The following is a 16,699-nucleotide window of genomic DNA, read 5'->3' on the forward strand; positions in this document are numbered from 1 at the left end:
TCTGAGTTTAAACCCAGTATGGGTACACACACACACACAAAAGCTAGATTCCATCTCTGCTCTGCCCAGTGCCCCTCCCTCCAATGACAACCACTCAAAGCAAAGGCCAGACCCTTCCAAGGGCTGATGAACCCCCGTTTCCCCCCGCTCCAGCCCGTTAGCCTCTTGCTGTTCCTTGAACTGGCCAAGCAAATGTTCACCTCAGGGCCTTTGGACATGCTGTGCTCTCCAAATGCTCTGTCCGTGGGTGCACATGGCTCACCTCCTCCTTTACGTCTCCACTCCGATGTCATGTGGTTAGTAAAATCTCTGACTTAGGTCACCTCCCCCCCCTCCAAAATTGGCCCTTCAGATACATACAACCGGCCGGCATACGTTCAGTGCGTGTCACCTTCTAGAACAGCTAAATCCCCATCAGGATAGGCCTGTGGGCTCTATCACTGGGTCTCACAGTCTACAGTCCTAAATTCCCAGGGTATGGGGCTTGGGATCATCTGAGATACAGAAGTCAGAGGTCAAGGGTCAGTTTGTGAAGGAGAATGACTCAAGAACGCTGTGGTCCCAGGGGTGAGGGTCTTACTTGATCCTGTGCTCCACTAAAAGAACAAAACCTTGACCAGGAGCTGATGGCTCCCATCTGTAATCCTAGCCACTCAGGAAGCTGAGATCTGAGGATCACAGTTCAAAGCCAGCTGAAGCGAGAAAGTCTATGAAACTCGTATCTCCTACTAACCACCAAAAAAGCTGGAAGTGGCGCTGTGGCTCAAGTGGTAGAGCACCAGCCTTGAGCAGAAAAAGCTCCGGGACAGTGCTCAGACTCTGAGTTCAAGTCCCAGTACCAGCATCCCAAAAGAAAAACAGAAAACCAACTGTTGCCCTCTCTTTCCGCACCCAGGGCAGGACCTCCTGCCTCCCAGGCCCACGTGGTATTGGCCTTCCGGCCAAAACCCAAAGGCTGAAGAATCTTCCGGGGCCACTTGGGAAGCAGGGGCTTTTCCTGGGCTGGGGCTGCAAAACTGCTGGGTTGTAGGAGTTCACAGAAAGGGAAACGAGGGGTCAGACATAGCAGAGCAGCCCTATAATCGCAGCTATGCAGGAGGCAGAGGCAAGAGCATCACCCGGGCCAGCCTGAGTGTCAAGACCCTATCTTCACACACACACACACACACACACACAGAGCAGGGGAGAGGGGCTGGGACAGCAAGTGGTAGAGGGCTTGCCTAGCACGTGTATGGATGGCCCTGGGTTCAATCTCAGTCTAAAATGGAGAAAAAAAGAAAGGGGTCAGGGAGAGGAGAGGAGAGGAGAGAGAGGAAAGCTGTGGCCCACCAGGGGCTAGGACTCCACGATGGGTGGGAGGACAGGAAACCCGGCACTGCAACCCCAGGAAGGGGACAGGCAAGCACGCAGCTGCTGTGTGACCTGGAGCAGACCGTGTAACCTCTCTGCACACAGGACCACCGCAGGAGAGGCGCGAGCTGGCGGGCTGCGCATGCCCCGCGCGCCGCGGCCCCCACCCCTCCGAAGCGCCCCCGTGGCGGAGCCGCCGGGCCTTCCTGTTTACTCGAGGCCCCTCTCGCGGCTGGGAGGCGGCAGCCTTGGCCTCCTCTGCTCCCTGCTTCCTTCCTCTCCCACTTCAGCGCCTCCGGCCAGGCCCTCAGGGGACCCCGGGGGCAAGACACGGGGATGCAGGCCCGGGTGGGGGAGAGCATTGGGGACCGGCGGGCGCCCCTGGAGCAGCACTCCCTCTGGGAGACCCTAAAGTGACAGAGACAGTGACTCCCCCCGCCCTCCGGCTGCTTGGAATATTCTGGCACTTTGGAATCGGCTGCTGTCTGGCGTGTTTCTGGTGTTGACAAGCTCCTTGGAGTCCGGCAGGAGGCCACGCTGACCTCGAGAGGGACTTGAGTCACTCCAGAGGCTCGCCCCCCCCCCACCCCCTCCCCTCTACTCCCCTCCCCTCCCCTCCCCGTCCTCTCCCTCTGACCAGCAGGGCTTCCCAGCATGCCTCACGGGGTGACCCGGGCCCAGTGGCCTGGGTGTCGGCACCCAGCCTGGATGTGCTCATCCAAAGGTTGGGGTGTTCACCTGCCCTGCAGCGCCCCCCGCCCCCCCGCCAGCAGCCCCGCCTCGGAGGCCACCTCCTCCAGAGGCTCAGCCGGAGGAGGCTGGGAAGCTGGGAAGCCTTCCCCAGGAGCTGCCCGTTTATGGGAATGTGGAAGGATGGAGGTGAAAGTTCACTGTCACCAGGAGGAAGCCAGAGCTGGGGGTGGGGGGGGGTGGGGGGTGGAAGGAGGCAGTCTCAGCGGGAAAGCTGTCTCTTCACAGGCCAGTGTCATAATGAGGACTGAGACCCAGCCCTGATCAAAAGAAATGCAGCCGGGGCGCCAGGAGCTCCTGCCTTTAATCCTAGCTACCCGGGGGGAGCTTGAGATCTGAGGAGGAGGATTCAGAGCGAGCCACGAGCCACGCAGGAAAGTCTCCAAGGAACCACCACACGCCAGAAGTTGAGTTGTGGCTCAAGTGGTAAAGCACTACTAGCCTTGAGAAAGGGCCCAGGCCCCGCGTTCAAGCCCAAGGACTCGCAGAAAATAAACAAATGAGGCTTTGCACAGCTGCTGGGCACACCTCGTGCTGAGCTCCCTCCCAGCCCAAATCAGCTGAAGGCACTTCAAGTCTGGCCCCCTACCCCTCCGCCAGGTGGGTCTCCCGCCACGGCACCTGCTCTAGCCCGTTCCATCGCCCGCCCCTTGCGATGGGTCCCCCCCACTGCCGCGGCTCTGCGGAGCTGCTCCTCCACCTTGCTGTGCCCTCTGGGCCTCGTTGAACTCCTAGGGACCACGGAGGCCCACGCCAAGGCTCAGCGACTTGGCATTGGTCTTCGGTGGCTGGGCTGAGATTTTATGAACGAGGGTTTCTCCACGCTAGCCTCAAACCTTGATCCCCCCCTCTCATCTCCTGGGGAGCTGGGGTTACCAGGCATGCATGATCGCGAGCCACCCAAAGAAAGGTGTGCGATGCTGAGGACAGGGTGGCAGCTGCTATACTTTCAACCTTTTTGCATCTTTAAGGTTTTAATACGTAAGATATCTGTATTATGTTGGTATGGTAGATGATAAATGGATGGATAGATAGATATACTTTTTTATTTTTTGCCAGTCCTGGGGATTGAACTCAGGGCCTGGGCACTGTCCCTGCGCCTCTTTTGCTTAAGGGTAGCTCTCTACCACTTGAGCCACTGTGCGACTTCTAGCATTTTCGGTGTATGTGGTGCTGAGGAATGGAACCCAGGGCTTTATGCATGCTAGGCAAGCACTCCACCACTAAGCCACATTCCCAGCCCTGGATAGATATTTTTGAGGCTAAGGAAGGATTGCTTAAACTTGGATATTTTGAGGGCAGTCTGGGAAAATACAGAAAGATTGCATCTCGAGAAAAGAACGACATCTATACTGAACACGTACCTTTCCTGTTGTTCTCTAAGCAATAAAGTACCACATCAATCAATTTACATATCAACTTGCGCCATGACTTAAAAGTATACAGGAACGTGTGCAGAAGTTGCACGCACACCCTACACCACCGTACACAAGGGTTATTGGTGGGGGCTCTGGACCCATGCAGACCCTTAGCCAGCCCTGATTCAGACTAGGTGCAAATAGTATGCATGCACCTGATATAATAGACACGGCCGCTGGTACGGTAGCTCCCACCTGTATCCTGGGTACCAAGATGATGGCTCAAAACCAGCCGGGGGAGGGGGGGGGCTGGGAATGTGGCTTAGTGGTAGAGTGCTTGCCCAGCATGCATGAAGCCCTGGGTTCGATGCCTCAGCACATAAACAGAAAAAGCCGGAAGTGGCGCTGTGGCTCAAGAGGTAGAGTGCTAGCCTTGAGCAACAAGAGGCCAGGGACAGTGCCCAGGCCCTGAATCCAAGCCCCAGCACTGGAAAAAAAAAAAAAAAACCAGCCTGGACAGACAAATTTGTGAAACTCATCTCCAAGTGACCAGCAAAAACACTGGGAGTGGAGGTGTGACTCAAGTGGTAGAGAACCGGCCATGAGCAGAAAAGCCAAGTGAGTACACATATGCCCTGACTTCAAGCCCCAGTATTGGTGCACAGAGAGAGAGAGAGAGAGAGAGAGAGAGAGAGAGAGAGAGAGAGAGAGAGATTCAGCACTAAAAGTGAGGGGGCAGAGTGATTTAGGCTAAGCTTGCTGCTTCCCCGAGGCCCTGTGGGGCACACACAAGATAAGTCCCAAGATCTTCACCCCAAGCCCTAGCCCAACAGAAGGCTCACCCTGGACAATGCCCGCTTCTACCATTCATTTATTTCCCGTTCTTCTCTCAACACACCCACCTTTTGTAACTTAAACGCCTTTATTTCAAAGCAAAGCTGACGTGTCCATGGCCGAGTGGCTCTCCTGGTGAGGGGAAAGGGACTCAGGACGAGCAGACAGCCCGGGGCCTGCCAGAACCGGGAGAGGGGTGGAGGACAAAAGTGAGCACCAGATGGAGCCTTCCCCCGCCGTCCACCGTGAGGGGATGAGTCAAAGAATGAGAACCGCAGCGGGGAGGCGGCGGTGCTGCTTTGGGAGCCTGAGGGTCCCCGGCACATTCTAGGGCCTGCACCCCCAAGGCAAGCTGCTCTCACCCCCAGCGCCTACAGCCCGGTCACTGAAAACCCACACCCTCTGCTCAGTGTGCTCTTGGTATGGGGGCTTAATAAACTCAGGTCCCAGGCCCGCACTGTCTCTTAGATTTTTCACTCAAGGCTGGTGCGCTACCATTTGAGCCACGGCTCCACTTCCAGTTTATTTTTTAGCATTTATTTGGAGATAAGAGTCTCATAGACGTTCCTGCCTCCACTGGCTTCGAAGCATGAACCTCAGATCTCAGCCTTCTGAGTAGCTGGGATTCCAGGCGTGAGCCGCCAGTGCCCAGCAGCTCTAGTTCAGAGGTAGACACAGCTCAGAGGGTGGGCTGGGGCTGGGTGGGAGCGTTAAAAATGGGTCCCTTCGGCCCGCCTCTCTCCTCGAGAAGGCACCCCTGTCCTCCACTCCCCGACTTAGTCACATGCCCTCTGCAAACCCTCAGCACTTCTCCCACCGCCAAGAAGATCAACTCACTGCCCACGTCACTGGCTGGCATGGGCCGTGCCCACTGCCCAGGAGCCCCAAAGCCCATGGCCTTGTTGTCCCGCCACCAGGATCGCTCAAAGGTCAGGTGTAGAAATCGTGCTCAGAGAGAAGGGCTCAGTAGCAGGGATGCAGAGCAGCCTGAACACGAGGCTCCAAGAGCAAAGACCCCCCCCCCAGCCCCTCTGCCACCATGGGGACCGCAGGGCCTGGTGTGGCCCGGGGCCTGCACGGCCTGGCACCCCAGCAGGAGGAAAAGAGGAGATGGAGCCTCCACCGGGTTTGGAAACAAAGAAAAAGGAGTAAAAGCAATGTCCTTTGAAATTCCTTTAGTGCTTGGCCGCCCACAAAACAGGATAAGGTGGCTTCCTCCCGCGTGTAGTGAGGCAGGGCGGAGGCCCTGGGCCCTGGCCAGGACAGCCACAGGTCAGGGGAAGGGTGGGGTGTCTCCAAGCGGAGGAAGGGCTCACATGGCTACTTCAGAGCATCCAGGTGAGTGCAGACCTGGGAGAAGACACTGTCCACGGTGCCTTCCGCGTTGACCTGTGGGGAGACGGGCCGTGAGGGCTACGAGACGGAAGCAGGAGCCTGACCTCCCCCGGAAGACAGGCCTGGCTCCCCCAGGCCAGCCACAGTGGACATCCACCTCCCATGAGTAGGGAAACCGAGGCCCAGGTCACAGTGATGGGAGGGGGGACGGCGCAGGCGGGACGCCCACCTTGCGCACGATGCCCCGTTTCTCATAGAAGGCAATGACCGGCTCGGTGGCCTTGTAATAGGTGTCCAGGCGCTTCTTGATGGTTTCTTCGTTGTCGTCCAAACGGCCGCTGGTCTCCCCCCGCTTCAGGAGCCGCTGGGTCATGGTGTCGGGGCCCGCGTCCACGTACAGCAGCAGTGTGGGCTTTCCGATCTGCGAGAGGCAGACGCCGTGTCACAGGGACCCCATTCCTGGCCTACCTTCCCATCCAGGGCTCTGGTCCAAGGCAGCTTCTCCACGGCCCTCCCTGTTCAGCCCTCCTCCACGGCTGCCAGCGCCCTCTAGAGGAAGCCAAAGGCCCTACCAGCGCCTGGGCCCTCACCCACCTCCTGCCCGGGCCTCCTCCGCCGCCAGGATCTCCTCCCGCGTACCTGAGCCTGACCCAGGGCTGACTCAACACCTCTCTCTTTCGCGTTAGCTGAAACTCTGATCTCCCCCGAAGGGTTTTCGTGGACCCGACCCCAGCCCCCAACACGTCCCCCCCGCCTTAGCCCCCTTCCCTGTGAAAGCCTCCCCCATCCAGGATGGGAGGCCTGAAGCCCGGACAGGAGGAGGGGGTCTGAGCGATGTCACTGTCATTGGAATAAGGGGGTCCTCTCGGGGGGGTGGGGGGGGTGACGTGGGTCCTCTGCCTCGTCGTACCGACTGACCTCCACACTGAATCAGAGGCCGCAGCCCTTCCCTCTCCTGACCACGGGGTCCCTGGAGAACAGCAACCTTGACTGTCAGCCGGGCACAGCCGCCTCCCTCCTCGGTGGTTAAAGAATCGAGAGGCCCGACACCCATGGCTCATGCCTGAGATCCAAGCTACTCAGGAGGCTGAGATCTGAGTATCCAGGTTCAAAACCAGCCCGGGCAGAATATCGTGTATAACTCTTATCTCCAGTTAACCTCCCGCAAAAACTGGAAGTAGAAGTGTGGCTCAGGGGGTAGAGCACCAGCCTTGAGCAGGAAAAGCTAAGGGAGAGGGAGCCCAGGCCCTGAGTTCAAGCCCCAGCACTGGTGTTTGCCCATGCACGCACGCACACACGCACACAGACACACACACACACATACATCAGGAGTGGTGAAATGGCACAGCTGCCCTCAGGGAGGGAGGGAGGGGTCTCCTGAAGTCTGTGAGTAGCAAAGGCTGCCCCTGGCCACAGCTCCAAGCCCCACCACCTTCCCATCACCCATCAGCCGGCGAGCTCCTCCCCAGCAGACTTAGCTTTAGGTTTATCCCAGCCCCCAGGGCCCCTCGTGGGACAATCCTTATCCACCCTTAGTGGAGGTGATGACTGCACAGACAGGTACGCCTCTGGAGAAGGTGTAGCTGGCTGATGCCTCAGTTTCCCAGCCAGTGACCCACGCACTGTTGACGCCCAGGAGAGCTCCGGGACCTTAAACCAGGGTGAGTGAGTGGCCCAATCTCGAATCCCCTCCTTCTCCTTCAGAAAAGCCCTGGCGCCCCCTGGTGTCCAGAGATGAGATCAGCGGCTGAGACACCCCGGAGTCCTGTATGGAGCTAGTCCGCAGGGGGCCCCCATTTTCTAGCGGTGGCCTTCAGGTGACCTCACACGGTTTGTACACGTGAGCCAGCATGGGATCTCTGGCCAACCCCCCACTTCACACATAAGGACACAAGGCTGGGCCAGGCAGGACTTCTTGGAGTTCTTGCAGACCGGAAGTCAGGAACTACAATCTCCTACCTACCCTGGCTACAGCCCACGGAGGTCCGGATGGGACTGAGATGTGGACTCTCCCTCTAGCCACCTGTAGCCCCATGCCCTCCGTCCCCCATGGCCTTGTAAAGGAACATGAGTGTGTGTTGTGTGCGTGCACCAGTACGGACACACACGTGGCCTGCGTGCCTGCCCTCGTGTGCACAGTGGGTGCCGCGTGCGTGCGTGTGTGCATGCGTGCGTGCGTCGCGCAGTGCCTGTGGCCTTGGATAGGTGTCCCGCGGTCATCTATGTTTCCTGTGGACACACGTGTGCTTGGGTAGGGTACCCCCACCCTGTGGGCCGTGTTCTTCCATTTCCAAGGAGCTGAAAGCCATCATCCCAATGCCTGTTCTCTCCGGACAGGCTCCCCTTGTCCCCTGGAAAGAGATCGATGCCCCCTCTCGGCACCCCAGCTCCAACCAGCCCCAAACCAGGCCACCTCTCCCCAGACCTCCTGTGTTCCTCATGTCCGTCGTCCATACAGTTCCAGCTCTGCCAGTGCTTGTCCCTGACCCCGTCACCAGGGGTTCATGAGGTGCTCTCCCTTCAAGGCAGCTGACGGACCCATCGCCCCACAGTTTGCTGACAGGGAAAACGACGGATCCAACGTCTCGCGGGGTTGAGTCGGACCCTAAGCCTAGTGTGATGCTTCCTTCCATCGATACCTTTTAGACTTCCCAAAATGACCTTCAAGCCGGGCGCCGATGGCTCAGGCCTGTAATCCTAGCTACTCGGGAGACTGCCATCTGAGGGTGGTGGTTCAAAGCCAGCCCAGGCAGGAAAGTCCGTGAGACTCACCTCCAGTTAACCACCAGAAAACCGCAAGTGGCGCCGTGGATCAAGTGGTAGAGCGCTAGCCTTGAGCAGGAGAGCTCAGGGACAGCGTCCAGGCCCGGAGTTCAAGCCCCACGATTGACCAAAATAATAATAAATAAATAAACAAATGACCTTCAGAAAAGTCTTCAGGTCAAGTCTCTTGACCTTCACCTTCACAAGCCTCTCCTCAGCCTGGCCCCCAAGCCCACCACTTACCCGACGCTCAAACTCCTCTCCTTGCTGCACCTCTCGAGGGTAGCCATCAATGAGGAAGCCGTTGGACGTTTCAAGTTTGGCTATCATGGCTTCTCGGAGCATCTCCAGCACAGTCTCCTGCAGGCAGGGCACCAAAGGAAAGGCCTGAACCCCGCTTCTCCAGCCTCCTTTCCTAGGGCTTTGCTTGTACCGGTCTTGCCACTGAGCTGGCGAACCTCGCTCTAGGTGGCATCTTCTGACGAGGACTTGGCTGGGGCGTGGTTCACGCTCCACGGAGCCCCAGACAGCCGAGCCCAGTCCTGGGCCCTGAGAGGAGCAGGCCTTCCCCACCCTGGGTAGCTCTGGGTCTGGCAGACAAGTGACAGCTGGCGTCTCTCTCCAAGGGTGGCACGGTTTGTATGGGCAAAGAAGCGGACTAGTGCATTATAAAATGAGGTGTGTGTGTGGGGGTGTCTTAGGCCAAATCAGAGGAGTTGGGATGAAAGCTGGACAAGAGGAGAAGATTGCACCGGGCAGGAAAGGACACGTGTGGTTTGAGTGGACAGAAAGCCCATGTGGCGGGAGAGGGGAGGGGCAGGGCAGGGTCTCCCAGGCCGGTGGGGAGCGAGGGAGGCGTGGTCGGTGTGCCGCAGACTTTGCTGGCACTCGGGGGCCCGCGGCATCCTTCCACTCACCAGTGGCACCAGCTGGCCCTTCTCCATGATTTCCGCCAACTTCTTGCCCCTGTCTGAGCCAGAGCTGACCTCGGCACGCAGAAGGTCTCCAGTGGAGAGGTGGGTGTAGCCATACTTCTGTACAATTTTCTCACACTGGGTGCCCTTCCCTGAGCCAGGCCCACCTGCAAGGACCCCCTAGTTCAGAGCTCCCCTGAGATACAGGCCTCCAGGGGCTGCCAGGGTCCCTCCCCAAGACCCTCCCTACTTGAGACTCACCCACCACAAAGATAATCTTGCTTTTCTTCAGCTTCTCTGTGGAAAAAGCAGGGGGAGGGGGGGGGGAAAGGTTCAGCCACTACTTAGAAAACAGCCAGAGAGATAGCTCAGACCAGAGGAGGTGACAGAAAAGATGAGGTTCCAGAACAGCAGGGCCTGGAGCCTAAGACCACAGCATAGCTAGAAGTCCCCACAGCGCCCCCCTGTGGGTGCTGGAGCCTAAGACCACAGCACAGCTAGAAGCCTCCACAGCGCCCCCCTGTGGGTGCTGGAGGTCAGTCACCTTTTGCCTTCCTAGGTCCCTGGGTCAAGTTGCCTACTAAAGAAACCACAGCCTATCCTGTTTTACTGTGTCCTCTGTCCCTCCCAGGCCTGGCTGCCCCACCAGTACTGTGGTGGAGGAGTTGGCAACCACAGTGCATGTTGCCATGGAGATGGTTGCCAGGGAGGAGCTTGCTGCGGTAGGCAAGTAAAATTCCTGTCCAGACAGGGAGGGGAGCTCCCGTTCCTGTCTCAAACTTTTGCCTTATTAGATAGAACTCACAGACCAGGACGGGATGCAGCTCACAGGAGAGAATCTGCCTCCCATCCACAAGGCCGCTGAGCCAAAGACTTGAAGCCTAGAGAGGAAGAGGCCTAGCTAACATGTCAGAACCCAAACGGGGATCTCGGTTCTTCCATTCCTGACACTTCCTCCTCCGTGGCAAAACAGGCCTGCCACCTCTCTGTGTGACTGCAGAAAAGCAGCTCTCCACCTCTGGGTTTTGTCCCTGACCCTGGAGGTGGTGGGCTTGGCAGCCCCCAGGGAGGAGGGACAAGGCCTAGGACTGGCAGAGAGAAGCCATAGCGCTGTGGCAGCTTGGAGCCAAGGGCAGAAAGGTGATTGCTGGCCCCCCAGTGGTACCAGCCCAGCCCTCTGGGTACCTTAAGAGCTGCCCAGGCCCAAGGCCCAGGGCCAGGGACTAGGCGGGTAGCACTGCCAGAAATCAGAGCTGCTCCATTCCTGGCTCTCTGCCCACCCCGGGGCTCCCTGTAGGTCCCGGCGCACAGAAGCCAGGAAGGTCCAGACAGCCTCAAGGCCCACATCTCTCTCTCTGATGACAGGGGAAAGTGGGTGCATTCAGGGCAGTACCCACCCTCCTCAGAAGCAGAGACTCAGATCCATAAATACCAGCATGGGAGGTGAGCCCCCCCTCCCCCAACCCTGGGGAAGCCTCGTCGTTTCTAAAATTAATCTTGGGAGTGATACTCCTGTGAGAGGCTGGAGGAGAAGGCTGGAGGCTCCAGACGGCCCCCAGGACCACCTCCAGCCCCCCTAGACCGTCTCCCCAGATCTGCCCTTCATAGATGGCACAGGCAGCGCCGAGAGCTTCCTACCTTCCATCTTGCCGAGGTCCTGGGAGCCGGGTCAGCACTCTGCAAGTCAAGGCATGGGGGTGTGAGGGCTTCTCCCCGCCCGCCTGGGGCCTCCCCAAACCTCACCCACGGTACCAGAAGGTACGGGGCACACACCGCCGGAAGCCAGAGGAGGCAGGGCGGCTTCCATTGCCTCACCTGTCCCAGGAGAGCTTTGGTCTCCAGGAGGACCAAGGGGGGGGGGGGGGAGGCTGCACAAGGGGAGGAAATGGGACTCAACCCTGGAAACGCCCGGGCGGTATGGGACCCGCATCTGCCCAGACTCCTGACGACGCTCCCCAGAGCCAGGAGAGCGGAGAGGCAGGCGGAAGACGGGGGGCACTGAGGCCCAAAGCCAGCCTGGGGACATTGTGCCTGCCTGTGTGTGCTGACGCTAGGGCTTGAACTCAGAGCCTTGCATCCTTGCTTGGCTTTTTCCGCTAAAGGCAGGCACTACCACTTGAGCCACGCCTCTACTTCCAGCTTTTTTTTGGGGGGGGGGGGTTATGTGTTGTGCTGGTCCTGGGTCTTGAACTCAGGGCCTGGGCACTGTCCTTGAACCTCTGTGTGCCCAAGGCGAGCGCTCTATCACCTGAGCCACAGCGCCACTTCCAGCCCTGCTGGGGTACTGAGGAACGGCACCCAGGTCTTCACGCGTGCTAGCTACGCAAGCAGGCCCAGGGAGCCACGTTCCCAGCCCGCCTTTTTTTTTTTTTTTTTTTTTCTTTTAGGGGTTAAATGGAGATCAGAGTCTCACAGACTTTCCTGCCCCGGCTGTCTTTGAACCGTGATCCTCGGATCCCAGCCTCCCAAGTCGCTGGGCCTGCGGGCATGCGCTACCCAGCCGCTTCCAGCTCCCCTCCTCCCCCCCCCCCCCACACTTCCTTATTCTAAGAAGGTCTGAGGCCACTGTTCCAGATGTTTCCTTTGAGAAACAACGGGCCAAGTCACTGGCTGGCTTACAACCCTTCCCAGTAGAACCTCCTCACCGTCCCGCACAAAGCTAGAGAAAGCCTCGACCTACCTGGTGGAGGCGCTGGTGATGTGGCCTCTGCCACCTGGGCAGCTTTAGCCACTATCACTGGCCTGCACTCTGTCACAATGCCCCCGCCATCTCTAGGCACTTGTCACCTAGCACCCAGTGTTTGGTTGTCTCTTTCCTATTGTGATGGCTTTGGGGGGGGGGGGTGGTCTCAGCTCTGAGTCACCTCCTCCCGAAAGCCTTCCTGGATTTCTCCCTCCACTCCCACACAGACAACAACGTCCTCTGTGAATCTGAATCAATCTTCCCTCCTCCTTTTTTCTTTCTCTTTCCTTCCTTTTTTTTTTTTTCTTTCTTTATCTTGGTGTCTAGTAAGGCTTGAACTCAGGGCTTGGGTATTGTTCCTTAACTTTATAGGGTTTTTTTGTGTGTGTGTGTATGTGTGTGTGCTTGTCCTGGAACTTGAACTCAAGGCCTGGGCACTGTTCCTGAGCTTTTGTGCTCAAAGCTAGCACTCTATCGCTCAAACCCCAGCTCCACTTCTGGCTTTTTTGGTAGTTAATTGGAGTTAAGTCTTGCAGCTGGACCCTGGTGGCTCACATCTGTCATCCTAGCTGCTCAGGAGGGTGAGATCTGAGGATCCCAGTACAAAGCCAGCCAGGGCAGGAAAGTCTGTGCGACTCATATCTCCAATGAACCACCAGAAAGCCAGAACTGATGCTGTGGCTCAGAGTGGTAGAGCACTAGCCCGGAGGAGAAAAGCTCTGGGGCAGTTTTTCTGGTGGTTAATTGGAGAGAAGAGTCTGTCTGTCTGTCTCTCTCCCTCTCAGCTGGTGCGCTCCCCTTGAGCCGCCCCTCCGGGTCCTCTCTGAACTTGGGAAGCATCGCACACAGCACAGGAATCGGATACTCCGCCGCACCTTGGGCCTCCACCTGACAGGGTCTGGCTGGGGCTGAGTGTAAGCCGGGAGCTTCCTTCCATCCTGACCAGGGCTTGGGAGAGAGCTGTGTCTGGGAGGATGGGGTACACAAGTTCCAGGGCCTGGCAGGGGTCACCCCGGGCCTGGTGCCTTCAGCAGCCTTGCCAAGGCCACGCCGGCTCGGGGCGTGAGTTACGGCGCTCTGTGCCGCTGAGTGTGCAGAAGGAGACCTCGGCCACCCGGGGTAGGGGAACGTCCAGCGGAGCCCTGAGACACGCCTGCCCTGCCCCCTCCGGGTAACCCAAGCCCTTCTCTGTCCCGGGGACACCTGCCACTTCCTTGGTCCAAAATAACTTGGGTCGTGAGGAGGCCTCCCGGGAGCCCCAGGGGTCCAGCGTGGAGTTGAGTTACCAGCTGAGCGCCCAGGCCTCCGCCGCAGAGCCTGTCTCTCGGGGTGGTCACCTGGGCAACCTAAGCAACGGAGGCCCAGAGGACAGTGCCTCAACCCCAGGCCCATCACAGGGCTGGCATGGTGCCTAGGGATCGCCTCTGAGAGCCTGTAAGCAGCTAGGGTTCGACGCCTACCTCTACCACCCAGCGGCGTGCCTTTGGGCAAGCCCGCGTTCCCCCTCTGGTCTCTCCATGGCTACTGCCATGTCGGGGGGGGGGGCGGTGGCAGCGGAGCAGCCAGGCCCCCACGCACGCACGGACCCCAGGGCTCCTCCCCAGCAGGGGCCCGGCCTCCCACCCCACCCCCAGCACCTGAAGTGGTGTAGCAGCAGATAGGGTCTCCAAGTACACAACCCCAGGACTTCTGGGGGGTGGGGAGCCCCACTACAGCCTCTCTTTGCTGGGCCTTTGCTGGGACAAGCCAAGAGCAAGGACCCTGAGCCCCAGGAATGCAGGCTGGGACAAAGGGGTCTGGAAGGCTGGGAGGGGCGACAAGACTCCATTCTCTCTCTCCCCCCCCCCCCCCGTTCTCCTTTCCCCCTCCCTCTCTGAGATTCACAAAGGCACAGTCTGTGTGGCACAAAACCCCAAACCCACAGCCAAGAGAACCCATACAAATACACAGATCATAACTATGGACACACACACACACACACACACACACACACACACACACACACACACACACGGGGGGGGGGGAAGCCTGAGACAAACACCCCGCCCCTCCCCCCAGTGGCACTCCCCACTCCCTGCGGGGGGCCCCCCCCCCACAGGGCATCCCCAGGGACTGTCGGGCAGTCGCGCACTGACCTGGGGGAGGGTGGGTGCGGTGGGCGCCGGGGGCCAGCGCGTGCCCTGCCCGTCCTCACCAGCCGCCTGCAAAGGCGACTATTTATAAGGCTGTCAGCGCACTGCATGCTGGGAGCCAGCACTCCACGATGGCAGGGAGGGAGCGAGGGAGGGAGGGAGAGGAGGGAAGGGGGACTGGACTAAGCAGAGCCCTGATGGAAGCCAGGGCAGGACTGGCACCTCACTCTCTACCCCAGGGGCTGGGCTCCTACACCTAGCTTTCTATTCCTGCTATCTGTACCAGGCCTGCTGCACCGAAGGGGGCTCCTTCTGTGACAGGGGCGGGGAAACTGAGGCCCAGAGACATGAAATACTTTGAATAAAAGCCCACCGCACGATCCAGGTGCCAGTGGCTCACACTTGTAATCCTACCAACCCAGGAGGCTAAGATCTAAGGTTCACTGTTCAAAACCAGCCCAGGCAGGAAAGTCCATGAAACTCTTTTTTTTGTTGTTGTTGTTGTTGTTCTGTTTTTTTGCCAGTCCTGGGGCTTGGACTCAGGGCCTGAGCACTGTCCCTGAGCTTCTTTTTGCTCAAGGCTAACACTCTACCATTTGAGCCACAGCGCCACATCTGTGTTTTGTTTTTTTTCCATATATGTGGTGCTGAGGAATCGAACCCAGGGCTTCATGTGTATGAGGCAAGCACTCTACCACCAGGCCACATTCCTAGCCCTCCATGAAACTCTTATCTCCACTTAACCACCAATAATTGTAGCTGAAGTGGAGCTGGGGCTCAAGTGGCAGAGTGCTATGGTTGAGGGGAAAAAGCTAAAGGAGAGCACGAGGCCCTGAGTTTAAACCCCGGAACCAGCACAAGAAGTAATTTTGAGGAAACAAAGAATTCAAGGCTGGAAAATAAAGGTTCCTGGTCTGCCTCACCCTGAAGTTCAAAGCTGGGCCTGGGGTGGGAGGGATAAGAGGTGTGTGTGTTGGGGGGGTGGGGGGAGAGTACAAGGTGGGGTGGTCCTAGGTGGGATTGCCTTCTTGGCATGGCCTCATCATCATCCATCTCCAGGTGACAGGTGCAGAGCTGGGGGGGGCGGGGGATTGAAATGAGAAGAACAGGTTTGATCCTGGCAGGTGATTGAAGGCTCCCAGGCAAAGAGGGCTGTGGAGAGGTGGGTTACCTTTATGGAGAGGTCCCGCCTGAAGGGGTGGGGTGAGGGGTGGAGGGCAGCCTCCGGAGTCCTGCCTTCTGTATCCCCCTCGATGCTCACGTGGCCCTCTCCAGGGCCCTCACCCAGAAAATGGCTGCTCTGGGCCCCTGCACACGTGGCCTCGTGGCCTCCCGTGGGCAGACTGAAGAACCACAGGCGACCTGGGAGAAATCCTACCCAGAAACCCGAGCCCAGCCCAGATTCCCAGCAGCCTTTGCGTGGAGTTGGAAGCAGGCCCTCACGGGGAGGAGTGCCGCCCGCCTTGTCCATCCTCACCACCGCCTGCCTGTTAAGCCCCCGCCCGGCAGCCTCCCGGCCTGTGGCTGTCCTGAGGGACTGCAAAGGCCACAAGGGTCCAGGCAGACACCCGCAGGCCAACATTCCTGGCTTTTTGCCCTCTGGCTCTGGAGTCATCTTTCACACTCTCAAAGTTTCTCCTTGCGGCCTCCTCACTGCTACCCAGCCAGGCTGAGGTTGGTCTCACTTCTAGGCTTTTGTCCCGTCCCTTCCTCCCGGGTGACAGTCCCTCCCAGCCCCCTGCCTTTACTTATTTATTTGTCAGACATGGGGCTTGAACTCAGGGCCTAGGCGCCGTGCTCAAGATCTTTGGCTTACGGCTAGTGCTCTATCACTTTGAGCCGCAGCACCGCTTCTGGGGGGTGGTGGGGTTTGGGTTGGTTAATTGGAGATAAGAGTCTCCCAGGGACTTTACAGCCTGAGCTGGCTTTGACCCATGACCTTCAGATCTCAGCCTCCTGAGAGGCCTGAGCCACCGGCAACCCAACTCCCCTTTGTAAGAAGGTGTCGCCTAGAAGAGCACCTTGCAAATGGAAGACAAAAGCAAGAGGCCCTTCTTGTGCTTCAGCCCTGGTGGCCCGTGATCCCGGCTGGCCTGGAGCCCAGGGATAGCTCTCTTTCTTGTCCCTAGCAGCCCCAGGGAGACCCCAGCCTGCGGCCTACGCGTGTCTCACAAAGTCACCCTTTGTTCGGCTTCCTTCGCAAGGACATCTTATCTGCCTAAACAGGTTGTAATCTCCCGAGCCCGGGACCCCTTGTCCCCTGCCAGCCGACAGCACACAGCCCTCGTGCGAAGAGGTTGGCAGCAATATGAGCTGCCACCACTTACCACACCCTGGCCAGACTCCCCTGTTGTTTGGCTCTGGCAGAAAATCTCCCTGCCCTCTGGCTACCAGGCCCCAGAGCTGACTTTCGGCTCTGTCTGACCTGGAGCCACTGGATTCCTTGCTCATCCCCAAGATCCAGGCTGCCCGATCCTTTCTCCCTCCCCTCCCCAACCCCCCCAAGCTGTCCCCTAAGGGCATCCTCCAACCTCTTCCCAGACTCCAGGGCGACCCATCTTGTTTTGTCCTTGGAATTCT

The 16,699-nt window shown here is 58.6% G+C and overlaps 1 protein-coding gene across 1 annotated transcript; it reads right to left on the minus strand.

The window, feature by feature from the left end:
- Positions 1-5,450: 5,450 nt before the first annotated feature.
- On the minus strand, positions 5,451-14,215 carry Ak1 (adenylate kinase 1). The gene is made up of 7 exons (XM_048343574.1): positions 14,123-14,215; positions 10,943-10,981; positions 9,566-9,601; positions 9,308-9,471; positions 8,634-8,750; positions 5,857-6,048; positions 5,451-5,681 (listed from the first exon to the last, which is right to left on the minus strand). The coding sequence occupies exons 2-7, from the start codon at positions 10,947-10,949 to the stop codon at positions 5,613-5,615; spliced, it is 585 nt and encodes a 194-aa protein (XP_048199531.1). The 5' UTR covers positions 10,950-10,981; positions 14,123-14,215; the 3' UTR covers positions 5,451-5,612.
- Positions 14,216-16,699: the final 2,484 nt, after the last annotated feature.

This window comes from Perognathus longimembris, chromosome 1 (assembly GCF_023159225.1).
Source record: "Perognathus longimembris pacificus isolate PPM17 chromosome 1, ASM2315922v1, whole genome shotgun sequence".
Lineage (NCBI taxonomy): Eukaryota > Metazoa > Chordata > Mammalia > Rodentia > Heteromyidae > Perognathus > Perognathus longimembris.